The following is a 24,346-nucleotide window of genomic DNA, read 5'->3' as shown; positions in this document are numbered from 1 at the left end:
CCCAAGAACAACATCCCCACTGTCAAACATGGAGGTGGAAACATTATGCTTTGGGCTTGTTTTTCTGCTAAGGGAACAGGACAACTTCACCGCATCAAAGGGATGATGGACGGGCCATGTACCATCAAATCTTGGGTGAGAATCTCCTTCCCTCAGCCAGGCCATTGGAAATGGGTCATTGATGGGTGTTCCAGCATTACAATGACCAAAAACACACGGCTAAGGCAACAAAGGAGTGGTTCAAGAATAAGCATGTTAAGGTCCTGGAGTGGCCTAGCCAGTCTCCAGACCTTAATCCCATAGAAAATATGTGCAGGGAGCTGAAGGTTCGAGTTACCAAACTTGCCAGCCTCGAAACCTTAATGAGTTGGAGAGGATCTGCAAAGAGGAGTGGGACTAAATCCCTCCTGAGATGTCGGCAAACCTGGTGGCCAACTACAAGAAAATGTCTGAGCTCTGTGATTGCCAACTAGAGTTTCGCCACCAAGTACTAAGTCATGTTCTGTGAAGGTGTCAAATACAGTTTTCACTCATTAAAATGCAAATCACTTGGTAACTTTTTTGAAATGCGTTTTTCTGGATTTTTTTGTTGCTCTGTCTCTCACTGTTAAAATAAACCTACCATTAAAATTATAGAGTGATAATTTCTTTGTCAGTGGGCAAACGTACAAAATCAGCAGTGGATCAAATACTTTTTTCCCCTCACTGTATTCCTTTTAGTTCTGTTTTAAAGCCACAATGGCAGGGTAGTTGTTTCCACCTATGCACAATAAAGATGCTTGAAATACCCGATTCACGTGACCATTGTGGTCATGCAGAGTTTTTTTGTGAGACACCAGCTGGTAATGCTGGAAGACCCTTTTTGCTGATTCAAACATGCACAAGGTCATATGTAAAAATACCACAGAAGTTCCTTACAGTCACCAATCAGACTCATATCTGCTCTGGAAGAAATGGCGGCTGGTGCTTAATATTTTGGGGGGTGGCAAGCCAATGCCTCTCCCCCAGTGGGAATGCCTCTCCCCCGGCGGGAGACAGACATGAAGGCGGGGAACACTGGGAACACCAGCAACACCAGATGCCCAGGAAGACACTCCTCTCCTCCTTCCCCTGTCCAAGCCGGGAGTGCTGGATGTGGCTGAGCTGATGCGGGTGAGCCATAACTCCTGGAGACCTTGCTCAGTGGCCAGCCGAACAGGAAGTGGGTCCTGAGACTCTCTGACTAATCAGGTCTCAGGAGTCGCTTCCTGATTGGCCGGGCGAGAATCAGTTTGACAATAGCGAATATTAATTCGCTATTGTCACACAACTGGGTGGGATCAGGGCCCCCTTATTTGATGCCAATTAGAGCCTCAGCCTCTAATCATGTGCTTCTAAAAAAAAAAACTTCATGGGAATCCATGCATCCAGCGCCCCACATGTAGATAAGGGGGCCGGACGCCTGGATAGGGAGGCGAAACTCGAGCACCCCTTATGCACGGGCCACCATTGCCTCAAAGTATTCTCTCTTGTACATTCTGTAGCACAATGCAGCAATCTCTGGTAACTTTTTGCTAACATGTACATCCTGTATCACAATGCAGCACTATCTTGCAATGCATACATTCTGTAGCAAAATTCAGAATGATTACAGGTACACGCTGTAGCACCCTGCAGCATTCTCTGATAACATTTACAATCAGTAGTACAATTAAAGCCCTGTCTGGTCATATGTAGCAATATTTAGTAAAATATTGTAGGGCTGTGAAAATTAAAGATTAATTCCTCAATTAATCGTTCATTTTTTTGATCGATCAATTTTTTTTTGATCGATCAAAATTCTTTTGACCGGTACTCACCTCTCCACCGACTTCCCAGGTCTTCAGGGAATTCCGCTGGAGATCCGGTGACATCACCGGACTCCCCCCCCCTTCCCCAAGTGCCTCCGTCTGCTAACGAAGGGAAGTGGGGAGGAGTCCGGTGACGTTAAAGTTTCTGCTTGAACGTAACGTGTACGTGGGAGGAGCTACGCATGGCGCCCCCCGCTGCTGCCCTACGGAACTAACACGATTGTCGGCCTTACATGCTGTGTTTTTATCATCTTTATGTGAGTAGCTTGTGTTTGAACACAAAAATGTAATCTTATTCTTAAGCAGTGAGCACTTTGATCTTTTCTTTCTACCCACGACCTGAGATTGTGAGAGAAGTTTATAGTCCGTGTTAACCCTTTTGATACCCGCATGCATGACCACCTGTTTGCACAGGGGTCCATGCCATAAGGTGAGAGAGATTCGTTAGACCGGAGGTGGAGGGATTGTCACGCTACTGTGGAAAAAAAAAAAATTACTTACATCAGTGCTACAGTTTGAATTTAAAACGTTTGTGTGAACTGTGAAGTTAAGTCATGGATTGTGAAAACTAAGTAGTGTCAGGTGATTATATATAGTGTATACCACATTTACCACTGACTTATGCAGAGTTGCAATGCAAGGAGATCAGCTAAAAGTAGTTGGATCTGTATGTGCGTTATAATTAATCGAAATTAGTAGATTAATCGATTAAAAAAAAATATCGATTAATCGAACACAAAATTTTTGATCAGTAACAGCCCTAAAATATTGTGTTTTCTATTACCAGGTGTGTTCTCTAGGACAATGCAATATTCTCTGGTAACATGAAGCATTGTCCTATAAAATCCAGTACTCTCTACTAGCATGTAGAACCCTCTGGTGTCATACAGCACACATTGATAACATGAGAGAACCTTTTGGTAACCAATGTGGCCCTTCAACCTTGACCAATTGCAAGCTTAATGGTCAAGCCGAATATTTTAGTCTCTTACCAGCCACAAACTAATATTAGATAATTCCAAGAACAATGCATCAAGCCACATCACTTTTTGATCCTAGAACAAGCCCAATGTTCTTTCTCGCTGTGAAAATCTAATAAATATGAATGAAAAAGGAGCTACACACAGAGTTTTTGGAAGCTAATGATACTTTTCATACCCAGGAGGGAAGAGAAGCTCAGCCGCCTCATTTCAGTGCTCAGCTAATATCCTAACACTCAGATTCATAAAATACATGTAGTTTCATAGAATCCATCTGAAATTGACTATTTAGTAGCTTTACAAATCTGCATGATGAATAAATTGCTGACTAGCCACAATATACAGCGTTTTTTTTTTTTCAAAGCTCCCTCTTTTACAAATTAAAAAGTAATCTTTGAGCTCCAGACAGGGATTTGACCTAGGCTGCGATGATGTCATCAGTCCTCAATGGGAAAAATGAAACATTGCCTCAGTTTCCTTTCCCCTAGGGCCTAGTGAGACTGTACATGGCAACTATGAAGCAAGGCCCAGTTTAAGAGGCTGCAGCAGGGGTTGATCTATGTCAGACTTTTGTGAACACTAATTCATTAAAGCCCCATACACACTATCAGATTGTCTGCTGATTTTTTCCTTCAGGTTTACCAAAACCATGTAGTGGAAGGGCCTGCCTGATTGCATACACATTGAACACCCTAAGGTTTGACCTCATATTTGGTAAATCTGATGGAAAAAAACAGCAGAAAATCTGATAGTGTGTATGGGGCTTAACTCATTCACTTCATTCACCTCTTTAAGTGGTTGGAAACCCTGTTATACCATTTGTACCTACAGTTAAGCCTATAATAAGGCTTACCTGTAGGTACTGTAAATATCTCCTAAACCTGCACCATTTAGGATATATTTACCATATAGTCACCCTGCACAAGGCAAGAGAGCAAGTGTGACCGGTCTTTATTACAGGAAGCTGCTGTACAGTGCAAAGTTTCACACCAGATTACTGCACAGATCTTGAAGAAATACACAAAGCACACCAAGATTCAAGGAGGAATACACAGGACCCTTATATTTAGAAAATATTTGCTTGTCCTGGAATTCAGCTTTTAATAATCACAAGATGCTGTCATTTGTGATACTTTGTTTATTGATGTATATTGGGGGTCTCCAAACTTTCTAAACAAAGGGCCAGCTTACTGTCCTTAAAGTGTAAGTCCACCTTTACAGAAAAATCTGTTAGGTGCACTTACACAGAACCCCCTGCTCGGCAGCGATCTCCAGTTCTGAGCCCTGCTATATCCGCCTCATGGCTCCAGGGCTTAGAAATCCCCTCCGCCTTCATGCGTCTTCTTCCCCGCTGAGAAGATGGGCTACGTGGGTTCTGATTGGTCGGCGCCATCACATGGGCGCCATCACATGGGCGCAATTAGAATGCTCCTCAACGTCACTCCTGACGGGGTACATTTAAGAAATTAAGCTCTGGGGATTTCTAAGCCCTGGAGTCATGAGGCAGCTAAAGCAGGGCTCAGAACTGAAGATTGCCACACTGCAGGTCAGTGGAACTGGAGAGGGTGAGGAGGGGGTCCTGTGTAAGTTAAGTGAACTTACCCTTTAAGGCTTTAGGAGGGCTGGACTGTGGCCAGTGGGAGTAGAAAATGCCCCGGCATCAGTTGGAATAAACAATGCCTAATCATTGGTTTTAGTGGGAGGAATAGTGCCTTTTTGTTGGTATGAGTGTGAATAATGCCCCATCAATGGTGTCAGTGGAAGGAGTAATGCCCCATTGATGGTGTCTGTGGGAGGAATAATGCCCCATCAATGGTGTCAGTGGAAGGAGTAATGCCCCATTGATGGTGTCAGTGGGAGGAGTTATGCCCCATCGATGGTGTCAGTGGGAGGAGTTATGCCCCATCGATGGTGTCAGTGGGAGGAATAATGCCCCATCGATGGTGTCAATGGGAGGAGTGATGCCCCATCGATGGTGTAAGTGGGAGGAATAATGCCCCATCGATGGTGTCTGTGGGAGGAATAATGCCCCATCAATGGTGTCAGTGGAAGGAGTAATGCCCCATTGATGGTGTCAGTGGGAGGAGTTATGCCCCATCGATGGTGTCAGTGGGAGGAGTTATGCCCCATCGATGGTGTCAGTGGGAGGAATAATGCCCCATCGATGGTGTCAATGGGAGGAGTGATGCCCCATCGATGGTGTAAGTGGGAGGAATAATGCCCCATCGATGGTGTCAGTGGGAGGAATAATGCCCCATCAATGGTGTCAGTGGGAGGAGTTATGCCCCATCGATGGTGTCAGTGGGAGGAATAATGCCCCATCGATGGTGTCAGTGGGAGGAGTGATTCCCCATCGATGGTGTCAGTGGGAGGAGTGATGCCCCATCGATGGTGTAAGTGGGAGGAATAATGCCCCATGGATGGTGTCAGTGGGAGGAGTGATTCCCCATCGATGGTGTCAGTGGGAGGAGTGATGCCCCATCGATGGTGTAAGTGGGAGGAATAATGCCCCATGGATGGTGTCAGTGGGAGGAATAATGCCCCATCGATGGTGTCACTGGGAGGAGTAATGCCCACTGATGGTGTCAGTGGGAGCAATGGTGCCCGCTCATTGGTGTCAGTTGGAGGAAAAGTGTCCCAAGGGCTGGAAAAAGGGCCGCATCTGTCCCCTGGGCCACAGTTTAGAGACCACTGACGCATATCATTTCTGAGATTTGTTACAACCTTTTGCAACCAAATAACTGCATTTTCTGGTAAGGCATAATAAAGAACTATTGCAATTGATAAAAATACACTCAAAGGATTTATTAGGAACACCTGTACAACAGATTATTTATAGAATTATCTAATCAGCCAAACTTGTCAGCAAATCACCCAGATACGGGTTAGCAGTTTCAGTTTTTGTTTACATCAAATTCCCGAAATACCAAAATGCACAATAGTGATGCAGGAGGGATTCCCCCATCATCACTGACTGTGTTGAGAATCAAGCAATTTTCTTTTCTTCCACGCATGGTCCGATTTATGCCCTGTACACAAGGTCGGACTTTCCGACAGAAAATGTGCGATCAGACTTTGTTGTCGGAAATTCTGATCGTGTGTGGGCTCCATCTGACTTTTTCCATCTGAATTTCTGAAACACAAAGTTTGAGATCTGGATCAAAAATTTTCCGACAGCAAAATCCGATCATTTAAATTCTGATCGTGTGTAAACAATTTCGACGCACAAAGTGCCACGCATTCTCAGAATAAATTATGGCCCTAAAGCTATTGGCTACTGGCCTCTTTATAGCCCCGTCGTACGTGGTTTACGTAACCTCGTTCCGAACGATCGGATTTTCTGGCAACTTTGTGCAACCGTGTGTATGCAAGACGAATTTGGGCCAAAATCCGTCGGATTTTGTTGTCGGAATGTCCGACCATGTGTACAGGGCATTAGAGTACTAAAGTTGGAGATCTGGGATTTTCATGCACAACACAAATGGATAGAGTTTATTCAGAATGGTGCAAAAAATAAAACACATCCTGTGAGCAGAAGTTATATAGATAGAAATGCCTTGTTGGTGAGAGAGAGAAAAGGGAAGAATTGCCAGACTGGTTCAAGCTGACATAAAGTAATCCAATGGTGCAGTGCTTTAAATATACAAGTGTAATCAAACACAATATGAAACTAAAAAATATATAAACTGTAATAGAAATTAACACCACAGTGAAATGAAACAGTCCTAAATGTATCCGATATGGTGGGGAGGACAGAATTCCTCTTCTATCTATATATAAAATATTTATATGATGATCCTCAAGACAACCCCATCCTCGTGCACCGTCCGCCACCAAAGAAAAGAGGGTAAACTGTGCTTACCGGAGGGAATGGACTCCCTTACCAAATGGCTGGTGTCATAACTGACACATGTGCAGCACCTGATTGGTTACTGCAGATGACTGCACAATCTCATTTGGCTCTGGATTGTCTCACCAAACCAGCCCAGTAATTTTTGGTGGTTGTAAATCTACTCGGCTTTGCTACAGATATAATTATGTGTACAATAATATACGAATGGCATAATTAAAATAAGCAGAAATATGAGTTCCAACAGTGTAATTACTGATCTGAAAATGAAGTTCATTATTGGACCATTAATTGGCAACTAAGAAACTGAGAGATAATTAAAAAAAAATAATAGTATCAAAAAATATAATTATCTTCTCTTCTATTTTGTATGAATTATCCTATTAAATAACTAATGAAGGCAATCGGCTAAATAAAGCTCCTGGGCGAAAATATAGCTCTGTATCGTTTAAAAAAAAAAATAAAAGATAAAAAGATAAAGAAGTATAATAAAAATACACTTTTCCTGTAAAATGCCTAGGTGGAAAATGCTTAAAGTAAAACTATGGGCAAAACATTTTCCTGGTGCTTATCCGTGATAGCATACCCATGACAAGCTCCGCCTTGGCTCCTCCCTCAGGATTAGTGAATATCTTTAAAAGAGAGGGTTAGAGACCCCCCAGCAGTCTCTTTTTTTTCCTCATAACTTATGGACAGCGAATGATGGTCGAACATCCTTACCTCTGCACTCTGCAGCTTCCATCTGGTTTCAGCCTCTTCCAGATGAGGTCCCTGTTCTCAGGCAGCTAAACGCGCTTAAAAGACAGGGAGTCCCTTCTGCTGGTCTTTTGGGATATGCAGTGTTTCTTAACCAAGAACTACAGTATCTGCTGCCATTAATATGAACTTGCTCAGAGGCGTGCAGCAGAGGAAGCAGCTACAGTTAGCCCCTAATGCCACATACACATGACCAGACTTTCCGGGAGAAAAGGTCCGACAGTCTTCCCGACGGAGTTCCAATGAACTTCCGACCGAACTGACTTTCCCACACACGAACGGACTAAAGTCCGTTAGTTTTGAACGTGATGACGTACAACAGGACTAGAAAAGGAAGTTCAATAGCCAGTAGCCAATAGCTGCCCTAGCGTTGTATTTGGTCCATCAGACCAGCATACAGACGAACGGTTTTCCTGATAGAAATTGATTCCGTCGGACAGATTTGAAACATGTTCTATTTATAGGTCCGTCTGAATTTTTGAAGAAAAAAGCTACAGTATCTGCAGCCATTAATAGGTACTTGCTTAGAGGCGTGCAGCAGAGGAAGCAGCTACAGTTAGCCCCTTATCCCGCGTACACACGACTGGACTTTGGGGCAGATAAGGTCCAACAGTCTTCCCGACGGAGTTTCGATGGACTTCTGACCGAACGGACTTGCCCACACACGATCGGACTAAAGTCCGTTAGTTTTGAACGTGATGACGTACGACGAGACTAGAAAAGGAATTTCAATAGCCAGTAGCCAATAGCTGCCCTAGCATCATATTTGGTCCGTCAGACGAGCATACAGATGAACGGCTTTCCTAATAGAAATTGATTCCGTTGGACTGATTTGAAACATGTTCTATTTCTAGGTCCGAAAAAAAGTAAGATGAAGCCCACACATGATCGTAATATCTGACGAAATGATTCCATTGGACCTTTTCTGCTTGAAAGTTCAGTTGTGTGTACGCAGCATTAGTTTCCGTATTCTCTCTGGTTATCATACCTCTCTGTTACTCAGTTACAAGGATCTTCCGCAACTGTTATCTCAACTCTGCTCAAGGCACGCAAGCCTTCAACAAACTCCATGTATGACAGAGTCTGGAACAAATTTAGATTTTTTGCCACCGGCAAAAGCTTCAATCCCAATACGCCCTCCTCTTCCCAACTTCTAGATTTCCTTCAAGCAGGCCTAAACTTGGTGGCAGCAATTTCTGCTGCAACTGGCAACAGGTGGGCAGAGGACCTACTGGTGGTACAATTTTTTAAAGCAGTCAAGAAGATACGTCCGCCTGTCAGACAGTTCTTCCCCTCCTGGGACCTCTCCATTGCCCTAGAAGCCTTGTTCAGCAAACCATTCGCTCCTTCAGAAAGGAGTCACTATGGAACCTGAGCGGGTAAATGGAATCGCCATTTATTTATAAACAATTTTGTCATGATTATCAAAAACATGTATTCTGATTAAGCAAATGTATTTGTTTCAAATGTTCAGGATGTGTTTGTATAGCTGTTTTGATAGTGTCCAAATGCCATTCACACCTCCAGCTGTGAAGGGGCATTTTCCCAGAGAATCTGGAAGTGACACCTAGGTGCGAAGTGACCATCCCTTTGTGAATATAAATACAATTACAACTTGATTAGGCCTTCAAAGAGACTCACAAGACCTCCACCCCCTTTTAGAGTATATAAATGTAGTCAGGCTCCCAGCTTTAGTTAGAACAATATATTTGAATGTATACCATGCACTATACAAAGTTGTTCACCATGCTTGTGGATAGCTACATGCCTGTATATTAAAACACATCATCTTGAATTCGGCTTCAGCAGTCAACGTTACTGAAAGCCCTTAAGTTCTGGGCTTTCCCTATCAAACCTAACGTTGAAACTATCCTTTTTGGTCGCAGTAGGATCTGCCAGAAGGGTATCGGAGCTTCAAGATTTAGGAGCGGATGACAACCATATCGTCTTCTACCCGGACAGGGTGGAACTTAGGTCAGTCCGCGGGTTTGTCCCCAAAGCATCTTCCACTACCAGTCTCTCTGAACCCTGGACTCTACCAGCCTTTTCCGACCAAAATTCGGAATCACTTCACAAACTTGATATAACAATTATTCTGAGACACTACCTCCAAGCCACGGCCACCTTCAGAAGCCCACCAAGTTATTCATTATCCCTTGGGGAAAAACAACGGCAAGGAGGCAACAACCTGGATGATCGCGTCATGGATAATAAAGTTGATCCAGAAGGCGTACAAGGCAAAGGGGCTGGAGCCACCCACTTTGATAAAAGCTCATTCCACTAGGTCAGTCTCTGCCTCTTGGGCAACAAGGGGAGAACATATCAGTTGAAACTATCTGCAGAGCAGCCTCTTGGTCGTGTCAATGCACGTTCATGAAACACTACAAGGTAGATCCAAGAGCTCTCTCATCGGTTGATTTGGGCAGACAAGCCATCAAGACAGCATTATCTAAAAGCCAACCAATAGTCTCTTTTCTAAATAAATAATTTTCTAAGCATTATCCCACCCCTCTAGCTAGTTATTTGTCATGGGAATGCTGCCATGGAGGCACCAGGAAAACAGAAAATGGTATCATACTTACCGTAACTTTCTTTTCCTGGTGCATACAAACCCACCCACGGTATGCTATACAGTGGTGTGAAAAAGTGTTTGCCCCCTTCCTCATTTCCTGTTCCTTTGCATGTTTGTCACACTTAAGTGTTTCGGAACATCAAACCAATTTAAACAATAGTCAAGGACAACACAAGTAAACGCAAAATGCAATTTGTAAATGAAGGTGTTTATTATTAAAGGTGAAAAAAAATCCAAACCATCATGGCCCTGTGTGAAAAAGTGATTGCCCCCCTTGTTAAAACATACTATAACTGTGGTTGTCCACACCTGAGTTCAATTTCTCTAGCCACACCCAGGCCTGATTATTGCCACACCTGTTCACAATCAAGGCATCACTTAAATAGGAGCTGCTTGACACAGTAAGGTGCACCAGAAGATCCTTAAAAGCTACACATCATGCCGAGACCCAAAGAAATTCAGGAACAATTGAGAAAGAAAGTAATTGAGATCTATCAGTCTGGAAAGGGTTATAAAGCCATTTCCAAAGCTTTGGTATCCAGCGAACCACAGTGAGAGCCATTATCCACAAATGGCGAAGACATGGAACAGTGGTGAACCTTCCCAGGAGTGGCCGGCCGCCCAAAATTACCCCAAGAGCGCAGCGACGACTCATCCAAGAGCTCACAAAAGACCCCACAACAACGTCCAAGGAACTGCAGGCCTCACTTGCCTCAGTTAAGGTCAGCGTTCATGCCTCCACCATCAGGAAAAGACTGGGCAAAAATGGCCTGCATGGCAGAGTTCCAAGGAGAAAACCACTGCTGAGCAAAAACAACATCAAAGCTCGTCTCAATTTCTCCACAACACATCTTGATGATCCCCAAGACTTTTGGGACAACATTCTGTGGACCGATGAGACAAAAGTGGAACTCTTTGGAAGGTGTGTGTCCAAGTATATCTGGCGTAGAAGGAACACTGCATTTCATAAAAAGAACATTATACCAACAGTAAAATATGGTGGTGGTAGTGTGATGGTCTGGGGCTGTTTTGCTGCTTCAGGACCTGGAAGACTTGCCGTGATAAAAGGAACTAAGAATTCTGCTGTCTACCAAGAGATCCTGAAGGAGAATGTCCGACCATCTGTTCGTGTACTCAAGCTGAAACGAACTTGGGTTCTGCAGCAGGACAATGATCCTAAACACACCAGCAAGTCCACCACCGAATGGCTGAAGAAAAACAAAATGAAGACTTTGGAGTGGCCTAGCCAAAGTCCTGACCTGAATCCTATTGAGATGTTGTGGTATGACCTTAAAAAGGCCGTTCATGCTCGAAAACCCTCTAATGTAACTGAATTAGGACAATTCTGCAAAGATGAGTGGGCCAAAATTCCTCCAAGACGCTGTAAAAGCCTCATTGCACGTTATCGCAAACGCTTGGTTGCAGTTGTTGCTGCTAAGGGTGGCCCAACCAGTTTATAGGTTTAGGGGGCAATCACTTTTTCACACAGGGCCATGATGGTTTGGATTTTTTTTCACCTTTAATAATAAACACCTTCATTTACAAATTGCATTTTGTGTTTACTTGTGTTGTTCTTGACTATTGTTTAAATTGGTTTGATGTTCCGAAACACTTAAGTGTGACAAACATGCAAAGGAACAGGAAATGAGGAAGGGAGCAAACACTTTTTCACACCACTGTATTACATAAGGCCTCATGTATACTGCTGCTGGTAAACGGACATTTAGGAGCAGATAGGCATTTTTTTCAGCTGTCTCTGAACTCTCCTCTATGTTATCCTATCAGTACATGTACACAGGGCCGTTTATAGTCATTTCTAGGCAGTTGAGATTAGAAGCATTTTTTTGGAACACAAATAAATGGGTTCAGATGGATGTTCAGAAGCATTTGAAATGCCAAATGCCTGTAACAGCCTGTAAACGCTGCTAAACGTGGTAACTAGCATTAAAGCGGAGCTCCACCCTAAAGTGGAGCTTCCGCTCATTGGAACCCTCCGGCGCCACAATTGGCACCTTTCAGGGGGGAGGGGGTGCAGGTACCTGTACAGTACAGGTATCTGCACCCACTTCCGGCATAGATATCCGCAGAATCTACAGATATTTATGCCCCTTTACGCAGGTCCCCCGCTGTCTGCTGGGAAACACACGGATCCCAGAGACAGCGCGGACCATCCTTATTGCGCAGCGCGACTCGCGCATGCGCAGTAGGGAACCGGGAAATGAAGCCGCAAGGCTCCACTTCCTCATTCCCATACCCAAGATGGCGGCGGCAGCACCCGAGAGACAATCGAGAGATCAGCTTCGGGTGCCGACATCGCGGGCGCGCTGGGCAGGTAAGTGTCTTTATTTTAAAAGTCAGCAGCTGCAGTATTTGTAGCTGCTGGCTTTTTTTTTTTTTTAAACGGCGGAACTCCCGCTTTAAGCAAATTTTCATTTACAGACGTTTTTCATTTTAACAAAATAAAATTTTTTTTTTTACAAATGCTTCTAGACAAACTCGGCTAACCGCATCTAAACGTGGCACATAAACATGACTAAACAGACGTTTTTAGATGCCGGTTTCTAGCTGTCAAGTTAAGTCATTCAGGAGAGGTTAAACAACGTCCCGTGTACATGAAGCCTAACTCTTTTTTTTTTTTTTTTTAATATTCACTGATCCTGAAGGAGGAGCCAAAGCGGGACTTGTCATGGGTATGACGCCATGGATAGGCACCAGGAAAAGAAAATTACAGTAGGTACATTACAATTTAAAAGTCCCGTTGTACGTACAACGGGACTAGAAAACGGAAGTTCAATAGCCAGTAGCCAATAGCTTCCATCTCGTACTTGCTTCAGAGCAACAGCATACAGACGAGCAATTTTCCCGTTAGGAATTGGTTCCGTCGGAAAAATATGTTCTCTTTCTAGGTCCGTCAGAATTTTTGACGTAAAAAGTCCAATGGGGCATACAAACGGTCAGAATATACAATGAAAAGCTCCTTGTCAGACTTTTTCTGTCGGAAATTCCGCTTGTGTGTATGGGGCATAAGGGAGGGTAATAACCTCTGTCAGATTTTTTTTTGCCATCTCTGTCCCATTGCGGAGATTTCCCTTCACTTCCTGTCCCATAGCCAAATAGGAAGTGAGAGAATATCTCTTTAAATTAAAGGGATTTTTTTGGGGACTCCAGCTCACCAGAACTAGTGCTACTGATCTTCTGCAATCACTTTGGGACTGATTTCTCATCTATTACTTTTCTGGGGACAACCTAAAAATTGGTGTTTTCTTTTTACTTTCACTTTTAATGATAAATGGTAATCAGGACAAACAGAGCAGTTTTGCAACAAATTCATATATTAAAGCAGAGTAAACCCTTAGTTCCAAATCGCAGTGACAAGTTACACTCTATTTCCAGTAACAGAGCCGTTCATATCAGCATCACTACTTTTTACCGATTTCATTGCGACTTGCATAGACTTTTGTTAAATTAAGTCAGAAGCCGAACCTAAATCATCTGTGCAAATCGCACTGATGTACGACTTTAAAATGGCTGTAAAGTAGCCTGATTTTAAAGCGGCACTGGTGTGAAACAGGGCTAAGGCCCCTTTCATATGGACAACAGAAGGGTGGTAAAACATTTTTACACCCATCCCCAGCTGGATTCCCATCTAAAACCTATCACGACAGCCAAAGGGGGTGGTACACATGCCGTGGAAAATTTACCTTGGCTTGTATTTTGTGACAGGTGACTCTGCCTGTCCGAATTTTAATTGGACCGTGCAACAACTGCAAGCTGGTCATACATAATTACCCTTGGCATTTGAAATAATAAAAGAAGGATCTCCTCCTGAGTGCCTAGAAACTGATGCTTTACCACCCTTTTGGATCACTTTTCAGAGGGTGGTAGAGACACTCAGCTGCCTATGCGAAGGGGACCTAAAGCACTGTGTATAACTGACAATAGCCTTTTTTTATTTTCACTGGGTTTCCATCCTCTTTTGTATCTTGGTGCTACTGATCTTCTGCAATCACTTTAGGACTGATTTACCAGACTGGAGATTGCAAAATCTGATGCAGTTGTGCATGGTAGCCAATCAGCTTCTAACGTCACCTAGTAGGCTAGGTTCACACATTTGCAAATTGGATGTGTGACCAGATCTCAATGGAGTCGGTTCACACAGTCCAGGGCCGACGTAGTCCGCATTGAAAAAGGGTTCTGTTTGCCTTTGGGTCAGAATCAGGTGAAAATTCAGGCAAAAAAATGGTGAACAGGGACACATGGGACCCCAGACGCGAAATCATGGCCGCATATGTGTGAACCTGGCCTTAAGATTTGACCAAAAAACCTGGAATCTGATTGGTTTCTATGCAGAGCTACAGCAGATTTTGCACTCTCCAGTCTTAGTCAATCAACCTCAGTCTGTCTACAAACACTCCAGCGATAATTGGATCTCATTTTTCAGGGTGGATTTCCTGATGGTGACAACAGTGGAACATGTGCCCCCCCCCCCGGATCCCGCGGTCCTCGTGCACGCGCGCGGGCGCGCTCCCGGCCTAATGGAGGAGGGGGGGTGTGGTTGCCAGCTGTGCACGATTAGTGTGCTCAATGCTGTAGTGCAGGCGCCAAACGGCCGTTTTAAAAAGCCCAGAGCGTCAGGGGACTGTAAGGTGAGACACAGGAGCTGTGGGCTGTAAGCATCCATGGGATTGGATCCAGGCGAACCTTAAGACACCTACTCAGCATCAGGTTGTGCAGTTAAGCTTATATTGATTTATTGTGAGACTTTAAGCACAACAAGTGATTGCATTTGTACTAGTACCTCTGCTTTGTAGCTCAGTACTATGTCTCCTCGTAAGAGGGTTTCAGGGGCAGGTAATAAAAGCACTGGCAAATCACCGCCTAGGTCCAGGGGTTCCAAAGGTGCATGCAAATTACCATCCCCCTCTGCAAGACTGGAGCCTGCATCTCAAGACGAGTCAGTGTCCCTTTCAGGCTTTGCAGCCTCTCCCAATGTCGCAGCCCCGGTCTATGTCACTGAGGACTCCCTTAGGGCTACATTGGAGAGTTTTGAAGGGAGGATAATGAATTTTATTTCTGCTTCCCTAAAAGATAGCAGAAAAAGGGGTAGATCCCCTCCCTCTGCTGAAACCCCTCTCTCAGACAGTTGTTCTGAAAATGAGGAGAGATCCCTATCTTTGGATAGGGATCATGAGCAGTCGGATGAGTCAGAGGATGAGGAGTTAGTCCCCTCCTCCCAGGCACTCAGAAAGCAGGTGCAGTATTATACTGAATTGGTGCGTACCACGTTCAGAATGCCAGCTGCTGAAGTTGCTACATCCTCTGTCTCTTCCCTGGGAGTCAGGAAAGCCCCACAGACTGCTTGTTCCTTCCCAATTCATCCTTTAATGGGTGACTTGATGTATGAGGACTGGGGACATCCCGATAAACTGTTTACTCCTCCCAAGAGGTTTTCCATGTATTATCCCGTGGAGGAAAGTTTCACCAAGAAATGGGGGGCCCCATCTGTCGATGCGGCTATCTCTTGTGTGAATAAAAACCTAACTTGTCCTTTGGATAATGCGCAGGTATTTAAGGATCCAGCTGACAAAAGGCTGGAAACCTTGTTAAAAGCCTCCTTTTCCATGGCCGGCGCTGTGGTGCAACCTACAGTCACAGCCGTGGGGTTGTGTCAGTTCCTTAAGGAACAGGTCAAACAAATGTTTGAACTCCTCCCCAGTGAGGAAGTAGAGAAATATGCAGAGATGCCTCGCATCTTATGTTTCATAATTGATGCGATTTTGGATTCTGTCCAACAAGCATCACGCTTATCCCTCATGTTGGTACACATGCGTAGGGCTCTATGGCTAAAGAATTGGGCTGCTGAAATGTCATGCAAGAAGCATTTGGCTGGGTTCCCATTTAAAGGGGAACGTTTGTTTGGAGAAGAATTAGATAAATTCGTCCAAAATATTTCGGGAGGTAAATCTACACTCCTTCCAGTCGAAAAGAGTAAACGTCCTTCATTCAGGCGTACTCTTTCTCCCGAAGCATCAAGCTCTAAACAGTGGCGACGGCCTTCCCAGCCCTCCGCTGCTAGAAAGCCTCAGGGCCGAGCCCAGGGACAGAAAAAGACTTGGGGGCGGAAGCCTGCCAAGCAGACCTCCAAAACCTCCTTGTGAAGGGGCGCCCCCGCTCGGCCGAGTGGGGGGAAGGCTCCTGCAGTTTGCAGGCGCCTGGCGGGAGGAGATTCAGGACAAATGGGTGATCTCTTCAGTATCTCTGGGCTACAAGCTAGAGTTTCAGAAGATTCCACCTTCTCGTTTTCTAAGGTCAAGGATCCCCAAGGATCCGATAAAGCGGAAACCGCTATTCCTGGCCTTAGATCAGTTACTATCCCAAGGTGTGATAGTAGAAGTGAGCCCGAAAGATCAGGGTTCAGGTTTTTATTCGAATCTCTTCACCGTTCCAAAACCAAACGGAAGTGTCAGACCTATCTTGGATCTGAGAGACTTAAACCGGTTTCTACACATCCAGACCTTCCGGATGCAGTCAATACGCACTGTGGTCTCCTCCCTGCAGGGAGGAGAATTCATGGCATCAATAGATATCAAAGATGCATATCTCCATGTGCCAATATTTCCCGCACACCAGAAGTTTCTAAGGTTCGCGGTAGAGCAGCGCCATTTTCAATTTGTGGCCCTGCCGTTCGGCCTAGCTACGGCCCCCCGAGTCTTCACAAAGATTCTAGACCCTCTCTTAGCAATCTTAAGAGTTCAGGGCATAGCCGTCATGGCTTACCTAGACGACTTGCTTCTCGTAGAGAGAACTACAACGAGCCTAAGTCGCAACGTCACCAGAACGCTAGAACATCTGGGCCGCCTAGGTTGGATTATACACCTAGAAAAGTCGTCTTTGCAACCGACCACCAGGTTGGATTACTTGGGTCTCATTATCGACACCGCTCAGGGCAGGGTGTTCCTTCCAGGGCCAAAGGCCTTGGCCATTGGAGATCTGGTGTGCCTGATTCTGGGCAGAAGATCTTCCTCTATTCGCCTATGTATGAGACTGTTGGGAAAGATGGTCGCCTCATTCGAGGCCGTCCCATTCGCCCAGTTCCACTCAAGGCCCCTGCAAAGATGCATCCTTGCGATTTGGAACAGGAAGCCCCAATCCCTGGATCTTCCTATGCGTTTATCCCCCCGGGCACGCAAGAGTCTTGTCTGGTGGTTACAAACCAGAAATTTGCTGAAAGGCAAAACTTTTCTTCCCCTCTCATGGAAGATTGTCACAACGGATGCCAGCCTGACAGGCTGGGGAGCCGTATTAGAGGGAACATGCTCGCAGGGAAAATGGTCTGCGACCGAAAGTCTGCTGCCCATAAACATCCTCGAGATTCGGGCAGTTTACATGGCACTCAGAGAGTGGTCTCACAGACTGCGAGGCTTCCCAGTTCGGATTCAGTCCGACAATGCCACCGCAGTGGCTTATATCAATCACCAGGGCGGTACCAGAAGTCTGGTGGCCCAAAAGGAGGTGAATCGCATACTTGTCTGGGCAGAGGAGCATGTTCCGTGCCTCTCTGCAGTCTTCATCCCAGGAGTGGAGAATTGGCAGGCGGATTATCTCAGCCGCCAGCAGTTGTGCCCAGGAGAATGGGCTCTGCACCCCGATGTGTTTCGAGACATATGTTACAAGTGGGGCACTCCAGACGTGGATCTGTTTGCGTCCAGATTCAACAGGAAACTGGACAACTTTGTGTCAAGGACAAGAGATGCACTTGCTCAGGGGTCAGATGCTCTGACGGTTCCCTGGGATCAGTACAATCTGATCTATGCCTTCCCCCCGAGCCCGCTACTGTCACGGTTCCTGGGAAGGGTCAAGAGGGAGGCGAAGTCGGTCCTTCTAGTGGCCTCGGCTTGGCCCAGGCGACCATGGTTCGCAGAAATCATGAAGTTGGGAGTGGGCAGGCCATGGACCCTCCCTCTCCGGCCAGATCTGCTCTCACAGGGTCCAATTTGCCATCCTGCTTTACGCAGTCTGAATTTGACGGTCTGGCTGCTGAGACCCACATTTTGAGAGGCCGTGGTCTTTCGGGGCCAGTCCTTTCCACTCTGGTCAATGCCAGAAAACCGGCCTCCAGGCGTATCTATTACAAGATCTGGAGGGCATATGTTTCCTGGTGTGAACCCAGGAAATGGCATCCTAGAAGGTATGTCATTAGCAGAATCTTGGCCTTTCTCCAATTAGGCCTTGAAATGAATTTGGCCATAAGCACCATCAAGGTGCAGATTTCGGCCCTATCGGTCTTTTTTCAAAGACCGCTTGCATCACATTCCCTAGTACGGGCTTTTATCCAGGGGGCTATGCGAATAAAACCGCCAGTCAAACCTCCGGTATGCCCATGGGATCTGAATTTGGTTCTCTCGGCCTTAGAAGCCCAACCATTTGAACCTCTGCATCTGGCTTCTTTAGCTCTCTTGACAAAGAAGCTGGTTTTCCTAGTAGCCATATCCACGGCTAGAAGGGTATCAGAATTGGCAGCTCTTTCCTGTAAAGAGCCCTATTTAATTATCCATAAGGACCGGGTGGTTATGCGTCCCAACAGGTCCTTCCTACCTAAGGTGGTTTCAGGTTTCCATCTGAATCAGGATATAATCCTACCATCCTTTTTTCCAAATCCTCAGTCCATAAAGGAAGAGTCCTTACACACTTTAGATGTGGTTAGAGCAATCAGTCTTTATCTTCAAGCAACTGCTCAGATAAGAAAGACTGACTGTTTATTTATTTCTGCCAGAAGGCCCTAGAAGGGGTCAGGCAGCGTCAAAGTCCACTCTCTCGAGGTGGATCAGACAGGTTATTTCTCAGGCCTATAGCTTAAAGGGGAAGATTCCTCCTTTTCAGGTGAAAGCGCACTCTACTAGGGCTATCAGTGCTTCTTGGGCAGTGCATCACCAGGCCTCCCTGGCTCAGATCTGTAAGGCTGCGACTTGGTCATCAGTCCACACATTCACCAGATTCTATCAGGTGGATGTCAGAGGGCAAGAGGATATCGCCTTCGGGCGCAGTGTACTGCAGGCTGCAGTTTAGGTCCTCAGGTCCCTGGCGGTCTATATTTATGATCTGTGTCTCCCTCCCCTCAACCTGAGCATTGCTATGGGACATCCCACTATGTAATGAAGCTCCTGTGTCCCGTGATGTATGATCAAGAAAATGGGATTTTTATATACAGCTTACCTGTAAAATCCTTTTCTTGAGAGTACATCACGGGTGTCATGGTTATGCAGTGATCTTCCTGTGTTTGCTTACCTTCCCTCATGTCTTCAGACTAAGAAGCCAGCTACTTCCACCTGGTGGTTTTTATAACCTCTCCTCTAAGCATGGCTCCACCCCAGGCCCTATCAGGGAGCCTATATAAACCTGTGCACTGCAGGGCTCAGTGCTGATCAACCATTGTGTATTCCTTTGTGTATTAGCTTCCTGTTTCCTGTCGTGTGCTCTGCTACTGATTTCCGTTACCGACCTTGGCGTGTTCTGACCATCCCTGCTTGCCTGTGACCCTGACCTATTGGCGTGTACCCGACTATTCTGTTCTGCTTGTGGCCCCGACTTTGGCTTTGTCCCTCACCATCCCTATCCTCCTGTTCCCTACTGTGGGTGTGAGCTGGGGGACCCTGGGGGTCGCGACCTGGAGCCAGTTGCAGCCAAGACCATCTTCACCACTCGAAGCTCTGGTGAACACCAGCTGGCTCTTAGACTCCGCGCCCCGGGGAATCTTACGCTCTTACCCCAGTGGGATCTGTCCCCCGTCTGCAGTCGTCAGCCGTAGGGTCCACAGCCTTGCGGTGCATCCCCAACCCTACGGTGTGCACCTGTCACCTGGGCTCTAGGTGACCTGACAACGGGACACAGGGCTCCCGCCCCTCTTGGGTTTTACGTGGTTTCTTATTGCTTTGCTACAAAACTGAGGTGCCTCCCAAATGGGAGGGGTTATATAGGGGAGGAATTCTCTTTAATTAGGGTCAACCAGTGTCCAATCACCAGAGGTGCCTATATAACCCACTATGTAATGAAGCTCCTGTGTCCCGTGATGTACTCTCAAGAAAAGGATTTTACAGGTAAGCTGTATATAAAAATCCCATATTTTTGGGGGCAACAAGCTTCATGCAGTGTGGTTTGCCGTGATTGCAGTGTGATCTTTCGTGCGACAATCATGGAAGAACCGCACTGCGTATTAAGGTGCCATTAAAAGGGATGGCATCTAAAATTCATGTTGTACAATTTGTCTTTTAAGGAGAACTTTTTGAAATTGCAGGCAGAATCATTCTGCCTGTGAGTCAACATGCCCAGATGTGAATAGGGCCTTAACGCTCACACGCCACACATATGCCTTGCTGGGCGGCCAATCTTTATGTGCTGAGCGTGAACTCACTGTGTATTCTCAGCACAAAGACCGAGCTGCCAAAGACAGCTCGGTCCGGGGTAAAGATCTGCAGCTGCAGGGACCAGCAGATGATCATGTGAGCACTGTGGATCGCCGATCCAGCCTTTCCAAACTATTTAAAGGGACACTGGGACAAGCAGGAAAGGGTTAAAGCTAGGGTTGCACTGATACCAATTCTAGTGTCGATGCCAATACTGAGCAATTGCATGAGTACTTGTACTCGTGCCAATACTCCGATGCTTGACCCAATACTTGGGCAGCCTCAGATATGATCAGTGCGGTGGTGATAGCGAGTTACCAGCACGGATCTCCCTGTATATTTAGCTTTTCTGACAGCCGCTTCTTTTCCTCTCTCTTCTGCGGCTGTCAGGGAGATTGGTGCCTGTAACTGCCCCCGCACCAATCAACCCCGGCTTTACCCCCCTCTGTGCTTCCCGGGTCCCTCTCTGTGCTCCCTGTGTCCTCCTCCAGGTCCCGATCCATTTCATCATCCAGGTCCCCCTCTGTGTCCTCCTCCGGGTCCCCCTCTGTGTCCTCCTCCGGGTCCCCCTGCATCCTCCATGGCTCTCCGTATCCTCCTCTGATTCCCCATCCGTTTCGTCCCTCAGGTCCCCCCCTGTGCCTTCCTCTGGGTCCCCCTGCATCCTCCCCGGCTCTCTGTGTCCTCCTCCGATCCCCCCCCCATGTCATTGGTGGTGCAGGATTTTTTGGCTGGGCGATGGGGTTGTGCGGGGGGGGGGGGGTAAGCTCACTTGCTGGTTGCTGCCTGGCTTACCAGTGCCCATCAGTGCTGACCACTAAACTCACCTACCTGACATACATACACTGACCTACCTGACATACATACACTGACCTACCTGACATACATACACTGACCTACCTGACATACATACACTGACCTACCTGACATACACTGACATACATGACTGACCTACTCGACATACATGACTAACCTGACTACTGACATACATGACTGACCTACATGACTGACCTACCTGACTGACCTACCTGACATACATAACTGACCTGATTACTGACATACATGACTGACCCACCTGACATACATGACTCCTATCTGACATACACAGATTGTTGCTGCTCAGTCTCACCTGTCCTGTAGTGTGCAAGTACATTCGCCCCGGGTCCCCGCATTCACCATCCACATCCACCACTCAAACAGCCCAGCAGGCAGCCAGAGCCGCCCGCCCATTTACACAGAGTGAGCGGCTCAGCGTGGATCTCCCAGTACAGCCACAGTGTCATTCCCACCTCCTCCTGGACCCGCCAGCGCCTATGAATTGGACACCACACATTCTGCGGTCTCAGCACCGGATGAGTGTGACATCCATCACAGGAGCCGGGACTTTTTAATGTCACTCGGCCACGCTGGCGGGAGTTCGTTCCCTGTTGCTGCAGCTCGGAGCTACTAATTTATTTTGTAATTTTGACACCAAGGGCTTTTTGGGGGCACACCCGGGGCTTTTTGGGGGCACACCCGGGGCTCCAGCCCTCATCAGCCCCCCCCCCCCTTGACGCCACTGGCTACATCGCAACTGCTTTACAGCCGCATGTAATGCACGCAAGTTTCAACGCAGTACTGCACGCCGTTCAAAGGTGAAAATGGGAGATGAGGAGGCAAAATACCATCTCTGATCCTCCTATCAAATGCTTCTGAAAAGCGATCCACCACAGACGATGACGAACGCAAGTGTAAGCATGTCCTAAAGCCCAACTCCAGTGAAAACATTCTTACATATTATTTTGGATAGATGGAGGAAGGGTTAGAGCCATAGTGCAGTCTATTGTATTAGGGTGTGCACCACAAAGTTCAAACACACATGACTTTCTCTGCAGCCTCAGTCACACAGGACAGTGAATGAATGGGAAGTGCTCTGTGCTGAGCGGCTTCCTATACTGTACTATGCTTCAGTTATGAATGAACACAGTGAGCGAGTGAGTTCATTTAGAAAAGGAAGGGGCTGGTAAATGGCATATTGATTAGCCCCTTCCCCTGCCCTACATCCTAAACAATCCCCTGCAGCAGCTGGGGGGAGAAGAGAGGAGTGAAGTCAGCAGCACAGGAAGGAGGAGGGCTAAATGGGGGGAAGCCCGTGTGGGAATCTGCACGCACATACTGATTACACACCTGGCACACCCCAATGCATACCTATGGTTAGAACCTTTGTCAGGTTGTTACACAAGCTTGTGCACTGGGTGTGCTAAGTGTGCTTGGGCATACCCTAAGTACCCCGGGTAGTGCAGGTTCCCCCTGCTGCCTGGGCCCTGCCCCCCCCCCCCCACAAAGCTGCTGGCTTCCCTCCTCCCCTCTCCTACTGGCTTCTGCTGCAGGCAAAAAGATGGTGTGTTTCAGGATGGAGAACAGGGAAATGTGTCATTTAGAGCCCTTTCTATTCTGATTGAACACAGTGAGTGATCAGTGCCAATCATTCACTGTGTTACTTTATAATTGAAAAATAGTAAACCGTCTTTACTATGCTTCAGTTTGTGAAAGAATAGAAGCCGTTCAACACAGAGCACTCCCCAGGCAAGGATCCATGTGTGTTTGAACTTTAGGAGTGCACACCCTAATGCAATAGGCTGCGCACACCTATGGGTTGTTATATTGCAGGGAGATTTCCCCTGTCAAGGCAGGAAGAGGTGGGACATTTCCTTGGCAGACACTGGCAAAAAGAAAATGAACACACATCTTTTTAGAGGGGGTTGGAACTACTGACAATCCTTGTATTGCTGTCCGTGCCTGGTCCCAGTGACAGGTGCTGCCACAATACTTGTCCTAGTGTCACAGGGACAGGAAGAGAGGGAAATTGCTCCAATGGGGTCACAGACAGAAATAAAAACATGACAGAAACGTTAAGAGTGCCCTAGCTGTCCAATACTCTAGAGATGGTAGAAATCAGGCATTTAAGATGGCAGGTCTATTATAACAGTACATAGTAAATGCTTGGATTCAATGATTATAAATGCAGGGAAATGAGGACTATTAGACTCTAGCACTGCAGGGGCCCATGTATTAGGAAGCACTCACCATGTGCTCAGCTGGGTGACCTGTCCCCGATCTCTCCTGTGTGTGCTGAGCAGGGAACACTCACACTGTGCGCCACATCGGGGTTTGTTGTGATTTCTCACTCTCAGCAGGGAGACGCCGCCCGGGGTTGCCGTGGGGACGGGGGCAGGGCTCCGCAGGTGAAAGGCCCGCCTCCTTCTCCGGGACTTGTCAGTCAAGAGCAGGCATTGTACGTTTGGAAGGAGTGATTAGGGCGGAGTTCACTTAGATGACGGGCACGCCCCCTCGCAGAGTGGACTAAAGCATCGCACAGCACAGAGTCGGCAGGCAGCGGCGCTTCATACATTCACCTTTTTCCAGTACTAGAAAGGATGCTTGTCCTAAGATACATCAAAGGGGGCGGGGCCTTTGTTCATCCCATAGACTTTAGTGGGAATGCATGGAAAGTACATGTAAAATGCATGTTTGTGTGTTTTTAGCGCCAGTTTGCACCATAGAAACGTATATGTTATATATGCGTTCCAGTACGTTATTGGTGCGTTATGAAAGCATTCCAGTGTGTTTCCCCCCCCTCTTTTTTCTTCACCTTAAAGGGACAGTTCACATCATAGAAACACAGTTTGGATGCATTCCAGATACTTTTCTACATTCGCCTTTTTGACATGTTTTCGATGCGTTCCAGTGCGTTTTTTCCCCCCTTTTTTTGCACCTTATGCTGCCAACGTTTACGCCAGTGCGATCACAGACATCGCAGGTGATTTGTACCCGCCTCTGCAGTGCCGATCACATGCGATGTCTGTGAGATGCGAGTTCAGCCATACATTTGTATGGCTGGACTCGCATTAGATTCGCACAGAAAAAAGTGCAGGGACTTTTTTTCCCTGCACTAGAATCGGATCTCATGGGCCTTTTTT

At 46.5% G+C, this 24,346-nt stretch overlaps 1 protein-coding gene across 1 annotated transcript in view; it reads right to left on the bottom strand.

Annotated features, from left to right (window-relative positions):
- DNAH14 (dynein axonemal heavy chain 14) overlaps positions 1 to 23,583 on the bottom strand; it is a 418,175-nt gene extending 394,592 nt beyond the window's left edge. Inside the window, exon 1 of the mRNA XM_077485830.1 lies at positions 23,454 to 23,583. Coding sequence (XP_077341956.1) covers positions 23,454 to 23,456 — 3 coding nt within the window. The 5' untranslated portion in view covers positions 23,457 to 23,583. The remainder of the gene's footprint in view (positions 1 to 23,453) is intronic.
- Between the last annotated feature and the right edge of the window lie 763 nt (positions 23,584 to 24,346).

This window comes from Lithobates pipiens, unplaced genomic scaffold, assembly GCF_037356315.1.
Source record: "Lithobates pipiens isolate NorthernLeopardFrog02 unplaced genomic scaffold, aLitPip1_a1.2 Scaffold_18, whole genome shotgun sequence".
NCBI classification, from domain to species: domain Eukaryota; kingdom Metazoa; phylum Chordata; class Amphibia; order Anura; family Ranidae; genus Lithobates; species Lithobates pipiens.
Note: the sequence above shows the minus strand (reverse complement) of the source record. Positions and strands in the feature narration are given on the sequence as shown.